General features: G+C 42.7%; 1 protein-coding gene across 1 annotated transcript in view; it reads right to left on the bottom strand.

Moving 5' to 3' along the window:
- Positions 1-271: 271 nt before the first annotated feature.
- LOC126092835 (uncharacterized) overlaps positions 272-20,346 on the bottom strand; it is a 157,476-nt gene continuing 137,401 nt past the window's right edge. The window contains exons 5-8 of the mRNA XM_049908565.1: positions 1,372-1,507; positions 1,033-1,190; positions 786-944; positions 272-424 (exon numbers count right to left, since the gene is read on the bottom strand). Coding sequence (XP_049764522.1) covers positions 272-424; positions 786-944; positions 1,033-1,190; positions 1,372-1,507 — 606 coding nt within the window. The remainder of the gene's footprint in view (positions 425-785; positions 945-1,032; positions 1,191-1,371; positions 1,508-20,346) is intronic.

Consider the following 20,346-nt stretch of genomic DNA (forward strand, 5'->3'; position numbering starts at 1 on the left):
AAGCGTAAATTATTAACTGAATACGAGAATTACGTTTAACATCTTGTCAATTATAGATTGCGAACTGCTTCTATTTTCTACAATAAAACATTCCACTGTAGGTGCTTTAAATGGGTTTTATTGCCAAAATTTTTCAGAATAAACCATTTAGAGTTGTTCACTTGTACTTTAGTAAACTGGGCCCAACATGACAGGCTGTGATGTGGCGTTAACTCGGAAAATATCACTGCTACGAATTTCCAACTGAGCGTCCCAATGTGGTTTAGGACACCTACACCTCACTTGATGTCGCCAAAAAGTTGAAACATCCTTCAAACCAGCGATCTGCCGCAGAGCGCACTCGTGTTTCTGCGTCGCTTGAGAACTTCAGCATCAGTGAGAAGCAGCTTGATTTCAGGATATGTGAATTCACAGAGTTGTGAATCTATAAAAGAAGAAAATCAAGATTATAATAACCACATAATTTGATAAACGTATCATTTATGTGCTAACGAGATAAATTATTAGAACAAAATTGTAAAAATATTCTGCTGATCAGGTACATTGCCAATATGTCAGTTCATACAGAAACTACTCCAGATACGCAAGCATCCCTGCTCACAAATGGAAAGAAATACTCTTCCTTCTTTCAACTATCACAACTTAGCTGAGTGCACTTGAACTAAATTTGAATAGTTGTAACTTAACAATGCGGTTACGAGTGTCCCTTAGTAACGCTAAGAAGTATTGTATAGACTATAAGCACGTATCCAACACTAAGAGAAACAAATATTTAAGATACTTACATCATTAATGCTGTTGGCAATTAAGAACCGAACTTGCCAATATGAATCCTCTGCGTATTTATACAGAACTGGCAGAAGATGTCTGTATACATCATCAGATAGGTTCTTAGCTTTAAGCAAAGCGATTAAAGCCTGTGTCGCCTCCAAGTGAAGACCAATCTGTAAAAATAAACGAAAGTTGTAAAAACTGATTCGCTATGTGTACTAGTTAAAGAGCGCAAGTGGATAAGAAATTGTCTTAATGTACCTTATCTTCCAGGGCCTTCTCGAAAATGGGTACTACATGAGAAGCAAAAAACTGGACATCAGCTTCTTCAGCTATAGCAGGCAACATGGACAGTGCCATTCTTCGCACTAGCATATCTTCATCCTCACACAGACGATGAAACAGTTCACCTAGGTACTCTGCAATCAAACTAAATACGAAAATCAAATTCGTTTCAAAATGATAGTTGGCTACAGAGGTTTCTTTTCCAATAAGCTTCAAGTATACAGTTCATCAGATTTGGTTAATTACCTTTTACTGTGGGAGTAACTCGTCCATAAATAGCGCAAAGCTTTTTGCACGCCAATAGCCGAGACGTACTCCTTCCTTCTGCCACTAGCTTTTCTATATTCGCAACTGTGTCCCGATAGTTCGGATGTGTTACGTCAGCACCGTTACTGATGGTTGATTTGTGCTCGTATACTCCTCCAAGAGCACACTCATACCAAGTGGGAGCCTGAAAAAGAAACAGGACGTTAAGAAAAACGAACACTGAAAAGCAGAATGTTTGACAACATCTGTATATAATTTTGAAAATCCAGGTAACCTCATGCTCTAAAGCAAATGTTGACTGTCATTTACAATGAAAACCAAATTGGTCTTTAGAACACCAAATTCAGTACCCAGTTTAGTGATAATTTGTTCTAATTTTAGTTTTGGTCGCCCTTAACGTGTTCCGCAACGTGTTTATAGAACGTTTCCAAAAAACTCGGAAAGTTCATCTGCTAATAGCATGTTGGGCCTACTTCACTGTTGTTAATAGTTATGAGCTGTTTGTTACATATATGCACTATCATGATCCCAGATGCTGACTGAAATTATTTTAATTCCGCATATCTATTACTGTATTTATACAGTCAAGTTTCATTGTTACCCTTCGTAATGAATTGATGCATTATCTTATAAATTTCAAAGTATGTGATTCAGATTGCTCTGTAATTTCCATGAACTGTCTGATAAAATAACGATGTGAGAAAACCTGCCTGAAAGGAATCGTAGTGAAGAACTTTAATCATCGTGTATGACCTTTCTACGACAATTACCCCGGAAGATAGCCCTACCGTTTAACAGGTGCTCTAAAATGTGCGCCTATGTGGGGAGTGCACCATGGCCTACACTTTTGGAATATTCGAGTATGAGAGTGCAATGAGACTATCAAATATTTCCTTCGGAATTTAATTTTGATTTCTAATTTGAAAATATGAATAGGGGAGAGAATATACTGCGTCTTACAGCAAACGTGATCTTAATATAATGTGTAACTGGAGAAGGTAATCTCAGAATGACCGTTATTGTGCTAGTGGTGTGACATACCTCATCAGGTAGCGAGGCACCGCACCAATGCGACATGGCGATGTTCATGCCCGGGTCGCAGATCATCTCGTCATCGTCATCCTCATAGAAGGGCTGCCTACGCCTGAGGAACACCCAGAGGCAGCACCCTCCTTTCTTGCACAGCAAACTCCGGAACAAGCTCCGAAACATCTACGATATGCAAACGGCCGTATCAGTATCTGTTGAATGGCGCGTGACTCGTAGATATAAGTAAAAAAAAAAAATATTGCGATGCATCTTAGGAATTCGAATAATAATTGTAAATTTTCATATATTCAGAAAGGATCGTGATACGAGTCGGCGTTAATGTAGATAGTAACTCGTCTGAAGATGATAGCGAAACCAATAAACGTCTCCTTGAGTTTACCAAGAGGCGAAGAGTAAAACATATATGGCCCAAAGAATTTTTTTACCAGTATGCAGGGGTATATCGATTTCTAGGAAGGAAAATTTAGATTGTATCATCTAATTTGAAGACGTTATCATCTGCAGCAGACGTAATGTCCAGATTGATGTAATTAGGATCAAATCTGTACAATTTGTACAGAAACCAGATGGCAGTGATAAGAATCGAGGGGCATGAAAGGGAAGCAGTGGATGGGAACGAAGTGGGACAGGGTTGTAGCCTATCCCCGATGCTATTCAATCTGTATATTGAGCAAGCATTAAGGGAAACAAACGAAAAATTCGGAGTATGAATTAAAACCCATTGAGAAGAAAAAAAACTTTGGGGTTCGCCGCTGACATTGTAATTCTCTCAGAGACATCAAAGGACCTAGAAGAGTAGTTGAACGGAATGGACTGTGTCTTGAAAGGAGGATATAAGATGAATATCAACAATGAAAAATCGAGGATAATGGAATGTAGTCGAATTAGATCAGGTGATGCTGAGGGAATTAGATTAGGAAATGAGACACTTAAAGTAGAAAGGACTTTCGCTATTTGGGGAGCAAAATAACTGATGATGGTCGAAGTAGAGAGGATGTACAATGTAGACTGGCGATGGCAAGGAAAGCGTTTCTGAAGATGAGAAATTTGTTAACATGGGATATTGTTTTAAGTGTGTATAAGTCTTTTCTGAAAGAATTTTATGGAGTGTAGCAATGTATGGGAGTGAATCATGACGATAAATAATTTAGATGAGAAGAGAATAGAAGCTATCGAAATGTGATGCTACAGAAGAATCCTGGAGATTGGATGGGTAGATCACGTAACTAATATTGAGGTACTGAATAGAATTGGGAAGAAGAGAAATTTGTGGCACATATTATCTAGAAGAAGGGATCTGTTGGTAGGACACGTTCTGATGCATCAAGGGATCATCAGTTTAGTATTTGGAGGGAAGCAGGGAATGTAAAAATCGTAGAGAGAGACCAAGGCATGAATACACTAAACAAATTCAGAAGGATGTAGGTTGCAGTAGTTATTCGGAGATGAAGAAGCTTCCACAGGATAGAGTAGCTTGGAGAGGTGCATCAAACCAGTCTCTGGATTGAAGACCACAACAACAACAACTGTGACTGCGTGAGTTTTCATTTATGATCCGAGACACAGTCGTATTATTGTAGTATATCCGTAATCATACAAAATTTAAGTTTGTTCCTGGACGTGAGTTCGATTCATCAACAAAATAATTACTTCTTGAACACATCGTATCGACGTAATATACGGAAAGGCTTACAACATTTAAAAAATAAGCGCCTCACTTTGGACTGCAGTTTCGAGTGTTACTTTCTCTTTTTAACTTCCGCAAATGCCATTTTATTACAGTAGTGAGAGCTACGCATTTCATTAGTTTCCTTAAAATACTACAGCCTCCATTATACTACAGGAGTCAGAGTTAGATATATAAATTATTTTCTTTAGTTTACTTAAAATACTAGTACGCAACAGAGGAAATGCTCTGTAGCATTGTCTGCGATAACTTAGCGCACGGATACAGCTTTATGGTACTGAGTAACGTATATTGTTGTTCTACAACATAATTTTCATTTATTTTATTTAAGACTTATTGTAAGTTTACCATGCGATAAAATGCGAATTTTCACACTGAAGCAAACGTCTGATGAGAAAAAAAAAATTGTGCAGGAACGTGGGTAAATTGCTAAGACGTGGTGATGAAGAGAAACGAAATGACGTATCTAGATAACACGTAAAAATTAAGAAAATAAGGAGGGAGATGTAATACACTTGGACAAACTTTACAAAGCTGTATCTCATAGATTACATCATGACGGAAAGATAGCTTCTATCTACACCAGTAAGGCGTCTCTCGTGATCACGAAAACAGAGGAATCCTCCTACTTGCTGAGACCTGGTCTTTGGAACTGAAGATCATCTATCATTCTGCAATGTCCTTACAGTACCACGATGTACTTTAAACATGCACACTTAGAAAGGGAACCAAACACTACCTCAAAAACAGTCTTTGCTGCCACAAAGTACTACGACATTTTCACGTCGCGTTTCCGTACTCAACCTAGAATGCGACTGATACAGTTCAGTACTAGTTCGCACATTTTAAGATAGACGTGTTCGCATCTAAGTCAGAGAGGGTGTCGAGAGTGGCTATGTCTTGCACACCGCATCTCTTTACTCCATTGCTCAGTCCACAGATCAGATCACGTCAAGTGATGTCACTGAACCTAAAACGTATCGTAAGGCTTAACATATGGCGGGATATGTCACTGATAATTATTTTAAATAGTAGGTACACGATAGTAAAACTTTCGCTGATCCGTGTAAGCCTGCTTTGTATCTGTTTCCTCAGAATTATATCGTAAATTATCTAAATGCGATCTGAAGAAAAATATTCAGAACTGCGTTATCAATTTCGCCTGGTCGCCTGCTATCAAACCGTTCTATATTTCACATCTGACAATGAATACACTATCTACAGCTTAAACAGACAATGAAATACTGACGTTTACCTCGCACTAGAAGAGCCTTCACTGGCAGTTACCCTGTGTTCAGTGTGGGGTGGTGGAGGGATGAGTGGACTGCTGTAGCCTGTTGTGGGGTTGTGTACCACTGAGGCCACGGAGGGGACGAAGCCTCTACGTCGTTTCTAGGTCTCCAGTTCAATACAATACAATACAATATTGTGACTTATGTACTGACTAATTTCAGTTAAAGGCTTCTGGAGGTAGAGCACAACCTGATACATTTGCTCATGCAAATTAATACATCGTGTTTGGCTGATTGGCAACAATGGGGCCCTCAGAACGTTATAGCTTCTTCTCCTTCTGTTTGGGAACAATAAATTCAATAGCGCTGGTATCAGAAATTTTATCACTATAGTTAACAGTAATGTTCAAGGAATTAAGTATGTAGTCAGATTACAAGAAACACAGCGAAAACGCGAACACCAAAGAAAAGTAATGTACTGAGATGCGTTTTCAGTCATTGAAAAATTGAAATTAAAGTGTTTAAGATAAACACCATTGTGTATATTGGATGATTATCAAGCAGAAACAATATTCGGTGCTACGAATTCATATTAATGAGAGGTAGGTTCTGATGTCGGTCATAAGCCTTCCTCATGAATATGTTTTTTCCGTCGTAGATGTGCATTAAGTTTTACTGGTCTCATCGATAGGAATTTGGCGTTTCTGTCCTCTGCAAATTGTCATTTCTTATGTTAGATGAAAGTTGTCGGATCATCTCATCTGTTTGCATGCAATATATATGATCGCTCAGCTTCTTATAATCTGCAGTCTTGCTTTCATTTTGCAATTTTCTTATATTTTCTGACGATTTGTCGTAGCTGTACATAGTCCCATCATTTTCCAACAGGCATGGAGAAAGAAATTTTTAGAAGCATCATACTGCCATCTGTTAATTAGGAATTATTCGATTCACCCAAATATCACTATTGATATTTCATGGGCCGTCGTTCGATTCAGACGTACTTAGAATATATTCCTAAAGTGGAGATCTAGATCATCTATACGAACTCCGATATTTACAAGATTTAAATACTGTTATCTGACGGAGTAGACTTTGTTCACTGAAGCCAAAGTTGTCGACATCATCGAATTACATCCTACAGAAATGGAAGGAAATGTGTTAATGTGGCACTTATAGAGTCTAGGCCGTCTAGAAAATTTGTCTCCTTGGGTATTTGTATTGTTAGTTCTACATAAGAATATCGCTTTCTCGGAGACACAATATTTTGTATCCTACCTGTGAATAGGGTAATATTTCATTTCACTTCGGTTATTTCTTCCTTCAAACGAGTTCACTTCCAGGGCACAAAATTAGTTTTTGATATCAGACCGTTCTAAAATAAGAAAGTGCTTTCTGATTTTGAAAAACAGTTAGTTTACTTTTCAAAACTACATTCGGTATTACTTTCCTATTTAATATTCTGGAACTGACATAACAATGTAGCCGTGTGAGGTACATCCCTTCATTCCTCTTCATTAGCTTGCTCAAGATACTAGAACACTACAGAGGAAGAAACTTTAAGGAACTGCTCTTAAGAAGTAGCGCAAGTATAATATGACTCAACCACAGATACTACCTCACTGATATGATTGTCCTAAAATACAGTCTCATTTACTCCCTAAATTATTGTAATTTTATGATGTGGTGCAGTACAAATGTTTATAGTCACGCAGCTTGTCTGATGCAAAAATGGCGCAACTAGGTTTTGAAGTGGATAAAAACTTGTTATGAGATGATTAAAGTAAACGAAATAACTTACTTATATAACATATGGAAATACTAAGAAAACTAAGGCAGAAAATTTAATGTACTTGTGCGAAGTTATATAGCTATATCTCGGAGACCAGAGTCTAGTGGAAATACAGATTCTAAATGCGCCCATAAAGGAGGCTCTTGTCACGAACAGAACCCTGAAATCGCCCTCCTCCATGAGATCTGCTCGTAGCTTTTCAAGCTTATCTACCACACAGCAAAGTAGTAACAGCTCAAGATATTCGTTAAACATGTGCAATCGGAAAGGAAGCAATTACTCGGTCACCACCTGCCTCTGCTGCCGCAAAGCATGGCTGCATTTTTTCACAGCGTATCCGAAAAGAATCTACAATGCGACTAACGTAGTACGCTTAACGCTGCACGCAATCACAATGACGTGAGAGGGAATCTCGAGATTAGCTTCGTCTTAGCTGCCACATCTGTTTACTCCATTTCTTAGTCCGCAGTTAAATTAGTGCAAACTGGTGTCACTAATCACCCAATATGTTGCAATCCGTGACATGACGGACATGCGTGGTGTGCCCTATGAATATTATTCAACAATTAACTATAACATCGTACTAAATTGTATCCGAATAGTATTTTAAGAGGTGGGTAAGTAATAGTTATATTTTCACTGATCCATATACGCCTGCTTTGTAGCTGTGTCCTGGGAGTTGTATCGCAAATTAACTACATGCGATCTACAGAAGAATATAAAGTTCTGCGTATCGTGCTTCATCGAAGTCGGACTGATGTAACTTGTTATCAGACTGCGTTATACCTCAGATGCAACAGTGAAAATAGTTGTCGACAACTTAGGCAGACAATTAAACGAGAAGTATTTGATGCTTACCTTGCGCTACAAGAGTCTTCACCGGCGAGGCAAGAAGAAAACAGCTAAGAGCAAATCGCTTTCTTCGTTAGCAAGCCTCAGACTGTTTCTAGGCAACGTCACGGGTCACTTTCTGTCAATGCCTATTGTTGGCGCCTTTGCTAGTCTGATTGGGAACTGAGGGACCGTCTTTTTAATTCATACGTTATAGACGATTCATAGTCTTTGCTGTGTGTGACAGCAATGTAGACCGCAACAAGAAGTTAGATCATCAAAGACAATTTCCGCCACTTTCGTATTACCAAAACACTTTTGTAACTATTTGCACACATTACCGAGAAAGTAGTTCATGCGCCGCGTTAAGCTTCAATGTTTTCCCCATTGGTATGCAATACATTGGTTTCCAATATGAGGTTTAGCGTCCATTTCATCTATTTCGTTCGTATATTCATCTAATTACGTAGAATTTTGGTTCCTGAAACACAAGCGAATATGACCCAGAAAGTAATCGAACAAAATTTGTTAGAAAGCTGATAGTTGTATTTAACGAACGTCAGAATATGACATAACATAGTGCTCCGATATTTCAGTAACTGACGCTTGCAACAGATTTCACTCGGTGTTCTCAGCCTTGATAGACGCACATTTTACGTTGCTTTGCGGACAATGAATAAACAAAAATATGAACACTTTTAGCGGTAAGTAACTCTTACTTATCAGCTATCGCACAGATTCAACGACAATATACATTCGCACATGCGTATATTTTGTTTATGCGTTTCGCTGTACTATGTGAGCAACAGGGTAGAGGAAATGAATGTACAAACGAGCGTTTCCCACATATTAAAGCGTAATGTGTAGAAAGCAACTACAAATACACTTAAGGAATCTACGTGTCTGACCATGTGAACGAAGAAAATGAATCGGGGCAGGAGGACCCCTCGTGAAACACATATCCACGTAATGACTCTTTCTAAAGTTTAGGGAACTGAGCAGTAAGCTTAGTAACCAATGTGGATTTGATGCGGTGTGAGTGAGTGTAAGGTTCGCAGGAGAGCTTCTGTAAAGTTTGGAAGGTAGGAGACGAGATACTGGCAGAAGTAAAGCTGTTAGTACCGGGCGTGAGTCGTGCTTCGGTAGCTCAGATGGACAGCCGGCACGGTAGCTCAGCGTGTTCAGTCGGAGTGTTAACAGCCCTCTGTAATAAAAAAAACTGAGTTAATTGATCAACAACGAACTTAAACGGGTGTCTTACGACGTCCGCCCCGAGCAGATACAACGAACAAATGCGAATAAAATGAGATTAAAAAAAAAAAGATGGTAGAGCACTTGCCCGCGAAAGGCAAAGGTCCCGAGTTCGAGTCTCGGTCGGGCACACAGTTTTAATCTGGCAGGAAGTTTCATATCAGCGCACACTCTGCTGCAGAGTGAAAATGTCGTTCTGGAAACATCCCCCAGGCTGTGACTAAGCCATGTCTCCGCAGTATCCTTTCTTTCAGGAGTGCTAGTTCTGCAGGTTCGCAGGAGAGCTTCTGCAAAGTTTGGAAGGTAGGAGACGAGATACTGGCAGAGGTAAAGCTGTGAGTACCGGGCGTGAGTCGTGCTTCGGTAGCTCAGATAGTAGAGCACTTGCCCGCGAGAGGCAGAGGTCCAGAGTTCGAGTCTCGGTCGGGCACACAATTTTAATCTGGCAGGAAGTTTCATATCAGCGCACACTCCGCTGCAGAGTGAAAGTCTCATTCTGGAAATTTATAATTCCCCGTTATCGATTTTTCGAAAAGTGCTGCTGTGACATGAATAGCATTAAGCCTCAGTAAGATAAAAAATTATTTTCCTTTGCATAAAATGCTATCCACACTAAATACCACTGTTGATAACTTGATATAATTTCTTCCAAAACTGGGCAAAAAAATGACCGTAGCCCCAGCAGTCATCAACCTAAAAAAGCAAACTTTCCTTTAGTTAGCTACAGCAACTGTTTGTGAATGACAAATAGGGCACTATATCACAAACTATTTTCTCACAACTTCCGTGCACGCATCGAAGAACAAGAGGGTTCACTACCGCAAAGAGGCGATCATTATTAAGCTTGGTCACTCGATGTTGGGCAGCGCTGTTGACGATACGGAGGGAGCAAAAACAAATATCTAGCCAGGCCTTCTACGGGATGGACTCGGCAAATGGTCTCTGCACGTTCCACGATGGTCGCGGAAGAGAACTCACACCAGACGGCAGGCAGCTTTGTCTAGGAGGCTGTGGACATAGTTGGACTTCGAATGCATCGGAGACTACCCTATGCAAACTGCTGTCCTCACAATTCAGAATAAATAAAAAACAGTAATCCACATATTTTATTGATTTATTTATTCGGTAATGCTTTTCAAAGATCCAATAAATCAACTTCGATTTTGCTTCTTTATATTTAATTTTCGTTGCTCCCGGAGTTCCATTATCCTTTGAGAGCGTGGTTGCTTTTCTCCCTGGATCCACTTTCTTTCTTTTTCAGACCTCGTTCCATCCTGTAATCTTGCTTATGTGTTGCTTCTCCTAAAAATATTCTGTTATCTATTATTTCATTTCTAATTCATTCATATCTTTCTCAATTTCGGTGAACGATGTCGTTTTTGGATTTGTAGTTGTTTAGTAAGTTGAAAAACTGCTACGTTAATCTGTTACAATCCATTCTGTATACATAGTGGTCCATTGATCGTGACTGGGCCAAATATCTCACGAAAGAAGCGTCAAACGAAAAAAACTACAATGAACGATACCTGTCTAGCTTGAAGGGGGAAACCAGATGGCGCTATGGTTGGCCCACTAGATGGCACTGCCATAGGTCAAACGGATATCAACTGCGTTTTTTTTTAAATAGCAACCCATATTTTTATTACATATTCGTGTAGTACGTAAAGAAACATGAATGTTTTAGTTGGACCACTTCTTTCGCTTTGGGATAGATGGCGCTGTAATAGCCACAAACATATGGCTCACAATTTTAGACGAGCAGTTGGTAACAGGAAGGTTTTTTAAATCAAAATATGGAAAGTAGGTACGTTTGAACATTTTATTTCGGTTGTTCCATTGTGGTACATGTAACTTTGTGAACTTATCATTTCTGAGAACGCATGCTGTTACAGCGTGATTACCTGTAAATAACACATTAATGAAGTAAATGTTCAAAATGATGTCCGTCAACCTCAATGCATTTGGCAATAAGTGTAACGACATTCCTCTCAACAGCGAGTAGTTCGCCTTCCGTAATGTTCGCACATGCATTGACAAGGCGCTAGCGCATGTTGTCAGGCGTTGTCGGTGGATCACGATACCAAATATCCTTCAAGTTTACCCACAGAAAGAAATCCGGGGACGTCAGATCCGGTGAACGCGCGGGCCATGGTATGGTACATCGACGACCAATCGACCTGTCACGAAATATCCTACTCAATACCGCTTCAACCGCCCGCGAGCTATGTGCCGGACATCGATCATGTTGGAAGTACATCGCCATTCCGTCATGCAGTGAAACATCTTGTAGTAACATCGGTATAACATTACGTAGTAAACCAGCATACATTGCACCAATTAGATTGCCATCGATAAAATGGGGGCCAATTATCCTTCCTCCCATAATGCCGCACCATACATGAACCCGCCAAGGTCGCTGATGTTCCACTTGTCACAGCCATCGTGGATTTTCCGTTGCCCAATAGTGCATATTATGCCGGTTTACGTTAGCGCTGTTGGTGAATGACGCTTCGTCGCTAAATAGAACGCGTGCAAAAAATCTGTCATCGTCCCGTAATATCTCTTGTGCCCAGTGGCAGAACTGTACACGACGTTCAAAGTCCTCGCCATGCAATTCCTGGTGCATAGAAATATGTTGATGCAGCATTCTCAACACCGACGTTTTTGAGATTCCCGATTCTTGCGCAATTTGTCTGCTACTGATGTGCAGATTAGCCGCGACAGCAGCTAAAACACCTACTTGGGCATCATCATTTGTTGCAGGTCATGGCTGATGTTTCACATGAGGCTGAATACTTCCTGTTTCCTAAAATAACGTAACTATCCGGCGAACGGTCCGGACACTAGGACGATGTCGTCCAGGATACCGAGCAGCATTGCCCGTTGGAAATTTTGATCACAATAGCCATACATCAACACGATATCGACCATTTCCGCAATTGGTAAACGGTCCATTTTAACACGGTTAATGTATCACGAAGCAAATACCGCCCGCACTGGCGGAATGTTACGTGATACCACGTACTTATCCGTTTGTGAGTATTACAGCGCCATCTATCACAAAGCGAAAAAAGTGGTCCAACTAAAACATTCATATTTCTTTACGTACTACACGAATATGTAATAAAAATGGTGGTTTCTATTTACAAAAACGCAGTTGATATCCGTTTGACCTATGGCAGCACCAATTTTTCAAGTTCACCAAATCCTGTTAGTATAATCGTCTTGGCTACATACAGTGTTTGAAGCGTTACCATTGTTTGGCATTATCTTAGTTTTCCCTTCTTGGACGAAGTTCTTGTTTTGTTTTATGTATTTTATGAGCATTTGGAACGCCACTTCCATTTTATGTACTCGTTTTTCTATGGAAATTTTTTCCTTTGTGTTGCTTGTTATGTATTCACCTAGCTACTTAAAACAGTTTGTTTTAGATACTGAGCTGGTATAAATTTTAGGATTTTGGGGGGGGGGGGTTCATTGACATTTCTGAAGGAATGAGTTTTTTCAAATCATAATTTTTGTCCCATTTTGCCTCCTTGTTTCTGTAGTTGTGTGACATGTTCTTTGCCAGTATGCAGTGGTTCAGTAATTAGAGCTGTGACATTTCCAAAAAGTAGACAATCTGGGGAAATATTAATGGGGATTCTTCTTAGTAGGAACTCCCTTCGTAGTGATGGATTCCTCCTCTCTCAAACAACCTTCTCTAACGCTCATAAAAAATTAACAGTGCTTAACCATCTCCCTGTCTTAAACATGATTTTATTGCAAACGTATTTAAAAGTTCCTACATAGATTTTGCTTTTGATGTTTTTGTTTGTTATAGTTACTTTAATATTTTGTATTGTTTTACTGTTTAGTCGGAATTCCTTTATAACATTGACTATTGATTTTCTATCAATTCAGTCGTATGGAATTTTAAAATCTAAAAGAGTTATCACGTATGTCAAGTTTCTTATTTGCTTCATGTATATTAGATTCTGTAGATATAGTATTTGCTCTGCACTTCATCAACGATTTCTGTTAGGCATAAAGTAATGATGTCACTAGAGTATTTCCGTCGTTCAGCAACTATACTGTTTTCTCCGGATGTTTCATTATTTTTAACTTGTTTGTATTATTTCTCTGATTTCCTCTAATGTTCATAGCTTTGAGTCTGACTGTATTTGGATTACATTAGCAAAATCAAATTGTTCCTTGGTGGATCGCAGTAGTGTAGTTATTTGAAGTAGTCCACAATTATTCTGTAGTTCTTAATGTTATCACGTATGCAAATTTCTGTGTTTTTGGACCTACAAACTGTAAACTTGGTGGTGTGCACATTCTTAAATAATTTTTTAATGTTTTATAAAAGTTCGTTTTATTGTTTCGCGTAAAGTGTGTTTCAACTGGCTTTAGTTAATTTCTTGTACGTTATACCCTGATCTTTTCGGGACCCCATGATGGCTGTTTGCCTGCTTCTGTATAATTTTTCCGGATCTTATCTCTTCTATTTGCGTTCCAGACATTCTAAGCTCCGTGTCTGTTTATAATTAACTCAACACTATAATCACTTTATCACTCCACCATCATTACTCCACCATTTCTTTTAAAGAGGGGTAGTTTTTACTGCCGTCTCAGTAATGTCTTTTTGAAGTTGCTCCCAACATTTAGTTATCCTATTTTCCAAATGTATTTAGTAATAATCTTCTCTAGATAACGTGTGTATCCTCATATATAACATTCAAGTTCAAAACTTTAAAAACAATGCTATCAGTACTTAGACCTAACCTCAATGCTTCTTAGCCACTAAACGTGTAGATGGAATTCGTATTACCTCCGACAAGTTTACATTAAACATTGGAGTTAGGTGATAATACTCACTGAATTGCACTTCTTTCCGAGTACGTTTCAATCTGTGTCGTACCTGTACGGAATCGTAGAATCTGAGCACGCCCTAAAACCCTAGGCAAGAAGTTTACCATCATCACGTCGCTACCTCGTCTTACCGCGGCGGGATTGTTCACCCAATACCCTTTCCCTGCTTTCAGTGAGGATGGTCGGCTGCCAGCAATACAAAGCAGCTCCATCCTTTCATGAGCTACTTTTAAATTATTTCGGCTGCGCTTCTAGTGGGCACTGATCAGTGCAGAGTCCCTCTCACCCGCGAGCAGGCTGTTTAAAGACCATAAATTGGCTGGCGGGGGGGTTGCGTTTAAAGGTAAACACAAGACTACCGGGTATTGCCTTGTGGACCGCAGTATTAAGAGTAAAACCTAACCACAATAAGGGTTATCCCATTTAATATGGTCAGTATGACTGAACTCCCAAGCCCTGTTACCACGTTCCGCAAAGGAAGAATTCGGGTAATGTGGTGCAATAGTACTGTGGGCCACCGCAACTTAAAAACAGAAACTGCGAAAGGTTGCAGATGTAAACGTCGTTGCATTATGGGAAATGAAAGCTCGACAAGGCTGTAAGTCGCATCCCTTGTAAACACCTTATTCACCCTTGCGAGGTAATATTGCTAGTAGGCAACAACCAGCAGAAGCATGTACACGCGTATACGCACTCAAAAACGCACCAGTTACGCTCTCTAATGCGTGGGAATTGCTGCGCAGGCTCATTAAACGTATCAGACGACAGTCCCTCTGTAGTGTATGCAATGCAGGTTTGCTAATACGCAAATTCTAGACCGCAATGCCAGTGACTTAATTAGTTAATCTTTCCCCTTTCAAACGATTTCTCTCTAATCTTAATCCGCGTTTTGAACACGACCAGATGACTGACCACTGGTGTTTCATGATAGTACTTGAATACTAAGGAAACTAAATCAGCCGGCAGTTTGACCTCATACCCTTGTGTATCGCGGCCTGCACGACACAATGCGTTTCCCTTCAAACAACAGGCTTACTCCTTCCTTATCCTTTCCGCAATTGAACTTAGTTGAGGATCTACAGTCTGTTGCGCCGCCATATCTTAGAGAAGTGGAAAAACACTAAGAATAACACAGTTTCCATTACCTGGTGATTCTGGTGAGCTCCCTCTCAGCCGGCCGGGGTGGCCGAGCGGTTCTAGGCGCTACAGTCTGGAACCGCGTGACCGCTACAGTCGCAGGTTCGAGTCCTGCCTCGGGCATGGATGTGTGTGATGTCCTTAGGTTAGTTAGGTTTAAGTAGTTCTAAGTTCTAAGGGACTGATGACCTGAGAAGTTAAGTCCCATAGTGCTCAGAGCCATTTGGACCATTTTTGGAGCTACCTCTCAGAAAACTTTCACCAAGGTGTTCATCCGCATTTTCGTTAAACATGCGACTCAAGTCGTCGGCCGCGACATATTCAGTGTCACGGTTACTCGAAACGCTAAATGGGAGCTCTAACATTGCTTAGTCTCCACATGCAGATTCGCCCCCTACGCCACCAGTCCCCTGTCCCCGTAAGCTCTGAGCATACTTCAGCGACCACCGTGTGGCGCGGCGGTGGAATGTTGTGTGTCTCAGGGAATGGGGATCATGGCTTGACCGCCTGGGTCGCGAGGATGAAATAAACCTCTATAAACAACCCCTCAATCTCAAGGTGTGCTGCGTGCTGAAGAGATGCATGGCTGTAGAGGTGGAACAGTCGTTAGCGGGCAACCTCTGGGGAACCTGCCGCACCTCAGTTGTATAAGGCTTACCTAGGCACGCGGGGCTCTGTCTAGGTGGACTCCTAGTTCCCTAGCTGCTCGTGGGACCGAGATGGAATCCTCGAACTTCTCTTCTTCTCCTCCCAGCGGAAAGGGTGGGCCGCTGGTAGGTTCTAACACCCAATCTAACAAGAGGGCTCGTGTAGCCAGTTCTCCTGATTCAGGTAGTCGTAACAGAACGCATGCTGCTTCGCAGAACGTGTTTCTTATAATTAAAAGAAAAGATCGGAGTTTCGAAAAAGTTTCACCATTTTATATCCAGAAGGGCTTAGAAGGTATTGCTGGCACATTAAAATCTGTAAAGCGCTTGCGAAATGGCATCTTGTTGGTTGAAACATCTAGCTTCCAGCAAGTCCAGAACCTTCTGAAGGCACAATTTCTTGGGGAGGTTGCGATAGAGACTGAATTTCACAACGCCTTGAACTACAGCAAGGGTGTTGTGACTTACAGAGATCTCGTTGACATTCCCCAAGACGAACTGAAGGCTGAATGGTCCCGGGAAGGAACTGTCGACGTGCAACGCGTTATGAAACGGGTGGATGGTGCTCTCATGAAATCTGACTCGTTTATCCTTACGTTTAACAGCACCAAATTGCCAGAACATGTGAAGGCAGGTTTCCTACGTCTCAGTGTACTGCCTTATTACCCCAACCCCATGCGGCGTTTTAAATGCCAACACTTTGGACACACTACTCTCGGCTGTAAAGGGGAAGCCACTTGCGGGAAATGTGGTAAAGCCGCCCATGAGGGAGTTGGTTGCTCCACTCCTCTCAAGTGTGTCAACTGCTCTGGGGATCATCCCGTGTGGAGTAAGGAATGTAGAGGTTTTCTTGAGGAACGGAAGATCCAGGAACTTAAAACCACCAAACGCATCCCGTATGGTGAGGCAAAGAAAATTTACAAGTCCATGCAGCCGCCCACGTTCGCTGCTTCCTTTTCTTCCGTTCTGAAACAGTCAGTCTTGAAAACCGATGCCGCTACACAAACGGAGGTTGCTACTGTCAGCACTAGCACCTGCGTTTGTCCATGTACGCGTGCTGCTGCCGTTCCTATGAAGCCTGCTGCTCCCCCCCGGCCTTCTGACCAGACCGTGGTTGCTGACATAATGGAACTTCCTGCCCCTTCCCATGTCCAGTCTTGTGCACTGCCCAGCGCTGCTACAACCCATACTGCTTCTGAGGTTTTGGTTCCAATGCCACCTCAGGCCAGAAAATCGAAGCCAAAGCCAAAGACTCGCCCGCTAAAGGAGACTGAAGTTATACAGTCTGCTGATGTTGATGTCATTCTCTCTGACGTCTCTCTCGACTCCTCTTCAGAGGCGATGGAGTTTGATGTCAGACTGGAGCAATTATCTCACCCCAAAACTGAGCCTCCACCTGTTGTGGGCTCTCCTCCCCGACAGAAAGTGAGAATGAAGGTACTCCCACCCTGATAGATGGCTCCCATTATACAGTGGAACATGAATGGATTCTGGGCACATGTGGAGGAACTGAACCTACTAGCATGGCAACGCCCCCTGTGCTTGTGTTTACAGGAAACGAATTTAAAACCGTCTGATACTCCTGTACTAAGGGGCTATACGTTGTATCACAAAGATGACCTGACTGGAGAAAGGGCCAAAGACGGAGTCGCCGTGTTGTCAATAATGACCACCACTCCTCTGCTCTCCCCCTGGATACTGACCTGCAAGCAGTTGCAGTTGAAATTCATTCACGTCGGAGGCTTACCGTTTGCTCCCTTTATTTACCCCCTCTGGATGCAATGACCTTAGACGCTCTCACAGATCTTATCGACCAACTCCCCCGCCCATTTCTCCTCCTGGGAGACTTCAATGCCCATCATGTCCTGTGGGGCTCCACTTCTCTTTGCGCTCGAGGTCGAATTTTGGAGAGCCTCCTAACATCTCAAGTGTTGTGCATCATTAACACAGGTACTCCGACTCATTTCTCTACTGCTACAGGGTCATTCTCAGCCATTGACCTATCACTCTGCTCTCCAACCCTCAACGACTCTGTTCACTGGGAGGTCATTGACGACCTTCATTTCAGTGATCACTTCCCCAACCGCATTCATCTTCTGGATGGTGTATTGCTGGAGCAGAGGCCGCCATCGTGGATGATTGGCAGGGCTAACTGGCTACTGTTCACTCGGTTGGCTGTCTTTGAACGCCACAACAGCGTACAGGAATAGGTGGATCACGTCACACTTGTGATTCATCATGCTGCTGACCTGTCCATACCACACTCTTCTGACCCTCTTAAGCGGTGCCTTGTGCCTTGGTGGACAGGAGAGTGCCGTTCAGCGATCCGGGACAGGCGTGCGGCTCTTCGCCGATTTAAATTGCAACCCAACAGCGGTCAATCTTACAGCCTTTCGAATCGCGAGAGCCAGGGCACGCCGTGTCATTAAGGAGAGCAAGAAAAGGTCATGGCAGGAGTTCCTGGACTCCATCAACCGTTCCACTTGTTCCACAAAAGTATGGGAAGCCATCCGGAGGATTTCCGGTAAACGCTGACGTTTACCAATAGCTGCAGTCCTGAACCAGGGATGCCTCCAAACGACACCCAGAGCCACTGCTCAGACGCTGGCAGAGCATTTTCACGAAGTACTGCCACTGCAAATCAGGATCCAGCGATTCGTCACTACCGTGCAACTGTCGAGAGAGCAATCTTCGACTTTTGGTCAAACAGTTCTGAGGCCTACAACACCCCTTTCTCCCTGTGGGAACGTGAATCGGCACTTACTGAGACTTCTGATACTGCACCAGGTCACGACCGCATCCGGTACTCCATGCTTCGTCATCTGCCAGCGGCGTCGAAGGAAATCCTCCTCGAATGTTTTAATCTCGTATGGCAGACAGGAGTGTTCCCCACCTCGTGGAGGGAGGCAATCCTCATCCCTCTCCTCAAACCAGGAAAGGACCGCACATGTCCCAGTAGTTATCGTAGTATCGCCTTGACAAGTTGTATTGGAAAGACTCTGGAACGGATGGTTAACCAGCGTCTGTTCTGGCTGTTAGAGGCCAGACAGATCCTTAGCCGCTTTCAGTGTGGATTCCGAAAATTTCGGTCCACGGTCGACAACCTGACCCTCCTAGAGGCGGCTATTCAGCAGGCTTTCCTCCGTCAGCATCACTGTTTTGGTATCTTCTTTGATATCAGTAAGGCATATGATACTACTTGGAGACACTGTATTCTTGGACAACTGCATCAATGGGGCTTTCGTGGCCACCTCCCCATTTTCATTCGGTCTTTCCTGTCTCAGGGGTTTTTTCGGACCCGCGTTGGTAACACACTGTCTGATCGCTTTGAGCAAGAGAACGGTGTCCCCCAGGGCAGTGTTTTGAGCGTTACCCTCTTTGCCATAACCATCAACAGTATAACGTCTACAGTGAGGAGTCCAGTACAGTGCTCCTTATTTGTGGACGACTTTGCTGTTTTCTGTGCCTCCTCCAATGTTGCCACCGTGAGCCGTCAGTTGCAGCTCACAGTGCGGCGGTTAGAGGAGTGGGCTGCAAAGACGGGTTTTCGGTTTTCTGCCGATAAGTGTGTTTGTGTTCATTTTAATCGTTCTCGTCGTCTTTTTACTTTGCCTGCTTTGCATATGGGGGACACTGTCCTACATTTTAGAGACAAGGTGCGGTTTCTGGGCCTAATTTTTGTCTCCAGGTTGTCATGGCTGCCACACCTACGCGACTTGAAAGCCAGAACCCTGAAGGCACTGGGGAGCGGACTGGGCGCGTCTCTTTCAGTTTTATCGCGCTTTTGTGCGTTCACGGCTGGACTATGGGTGCACAGTGGATGGGTCAGCGAGGCCGTCTTATTTGCAGATCCTTGACGCTGCCCACCATGCTGGGATTCGACTGGCCACGGGCGCTTATCGGACCAGTCCCGTACCCGCAGCTCCCAGCTCGCCTGCTCATCATCTTGTTGCCCATCCACCTCTGGACCGTCTTGTTTCCCGCCGTCCCCGGGCTACGTTGCCGTTTGGGATCCGTGTGCAACGTGTGCTAGAGTCACTCAGTGTGGAGTCTGTACAACCCCAAATCCAGGGTTTTAACCGCCTGCCACCCTGGTTACTGAAGAGGCGCGGAGTGATTTTAGATTTATTGCAGTACAAGAGAGATTGCACTCCTGCCACCGTTTTTAATGCAGCATTTTCTGCCATTTTATCTGAGCACCACGACTATGTAGCTGTTTTTACGGATGGGTCGAAACAAGGGGATTCCGTTGGCTGCTCAGTTGTTTCTACGGATCGTGTCCTCAAGGTCCGACTGCCTCAGACTTTTACTGTCTTTGATGCAGAATTGTCTGCGATCTTGCGGGCACTGGAGCAGATGAGACTTCCTTCTTCTCCTAAATTTCTTGTCTGTTCTGATTCACTCAGTGCCCTTCACTCATTGCAACGTTTGTATCCGGCAGACAAAATAGTCCAGACCATCCAGGATGCCCTCCTCCGACTACAGCGACTGGGGAAGGTTGTAGCTTTCTGCTGGGTTCCGGGGCACGTCGGCATTGCTGGG

The sequence above is a fragment of the Schistocerca cancellata genome, chromosome 7 (assembly GCF_023864275.1).
Source record: "Schistocerca cancellata isolate TAMUIC-IGC-003103 chromosome 7, iqSchCanc2.1, whole genome shotgun sequence".
NCBI lineage: Eukaryota > Metazoa > Arthropoda > Insecta > Orthoptera > Acrididae > Schistocerca > Schistocerca cancellata.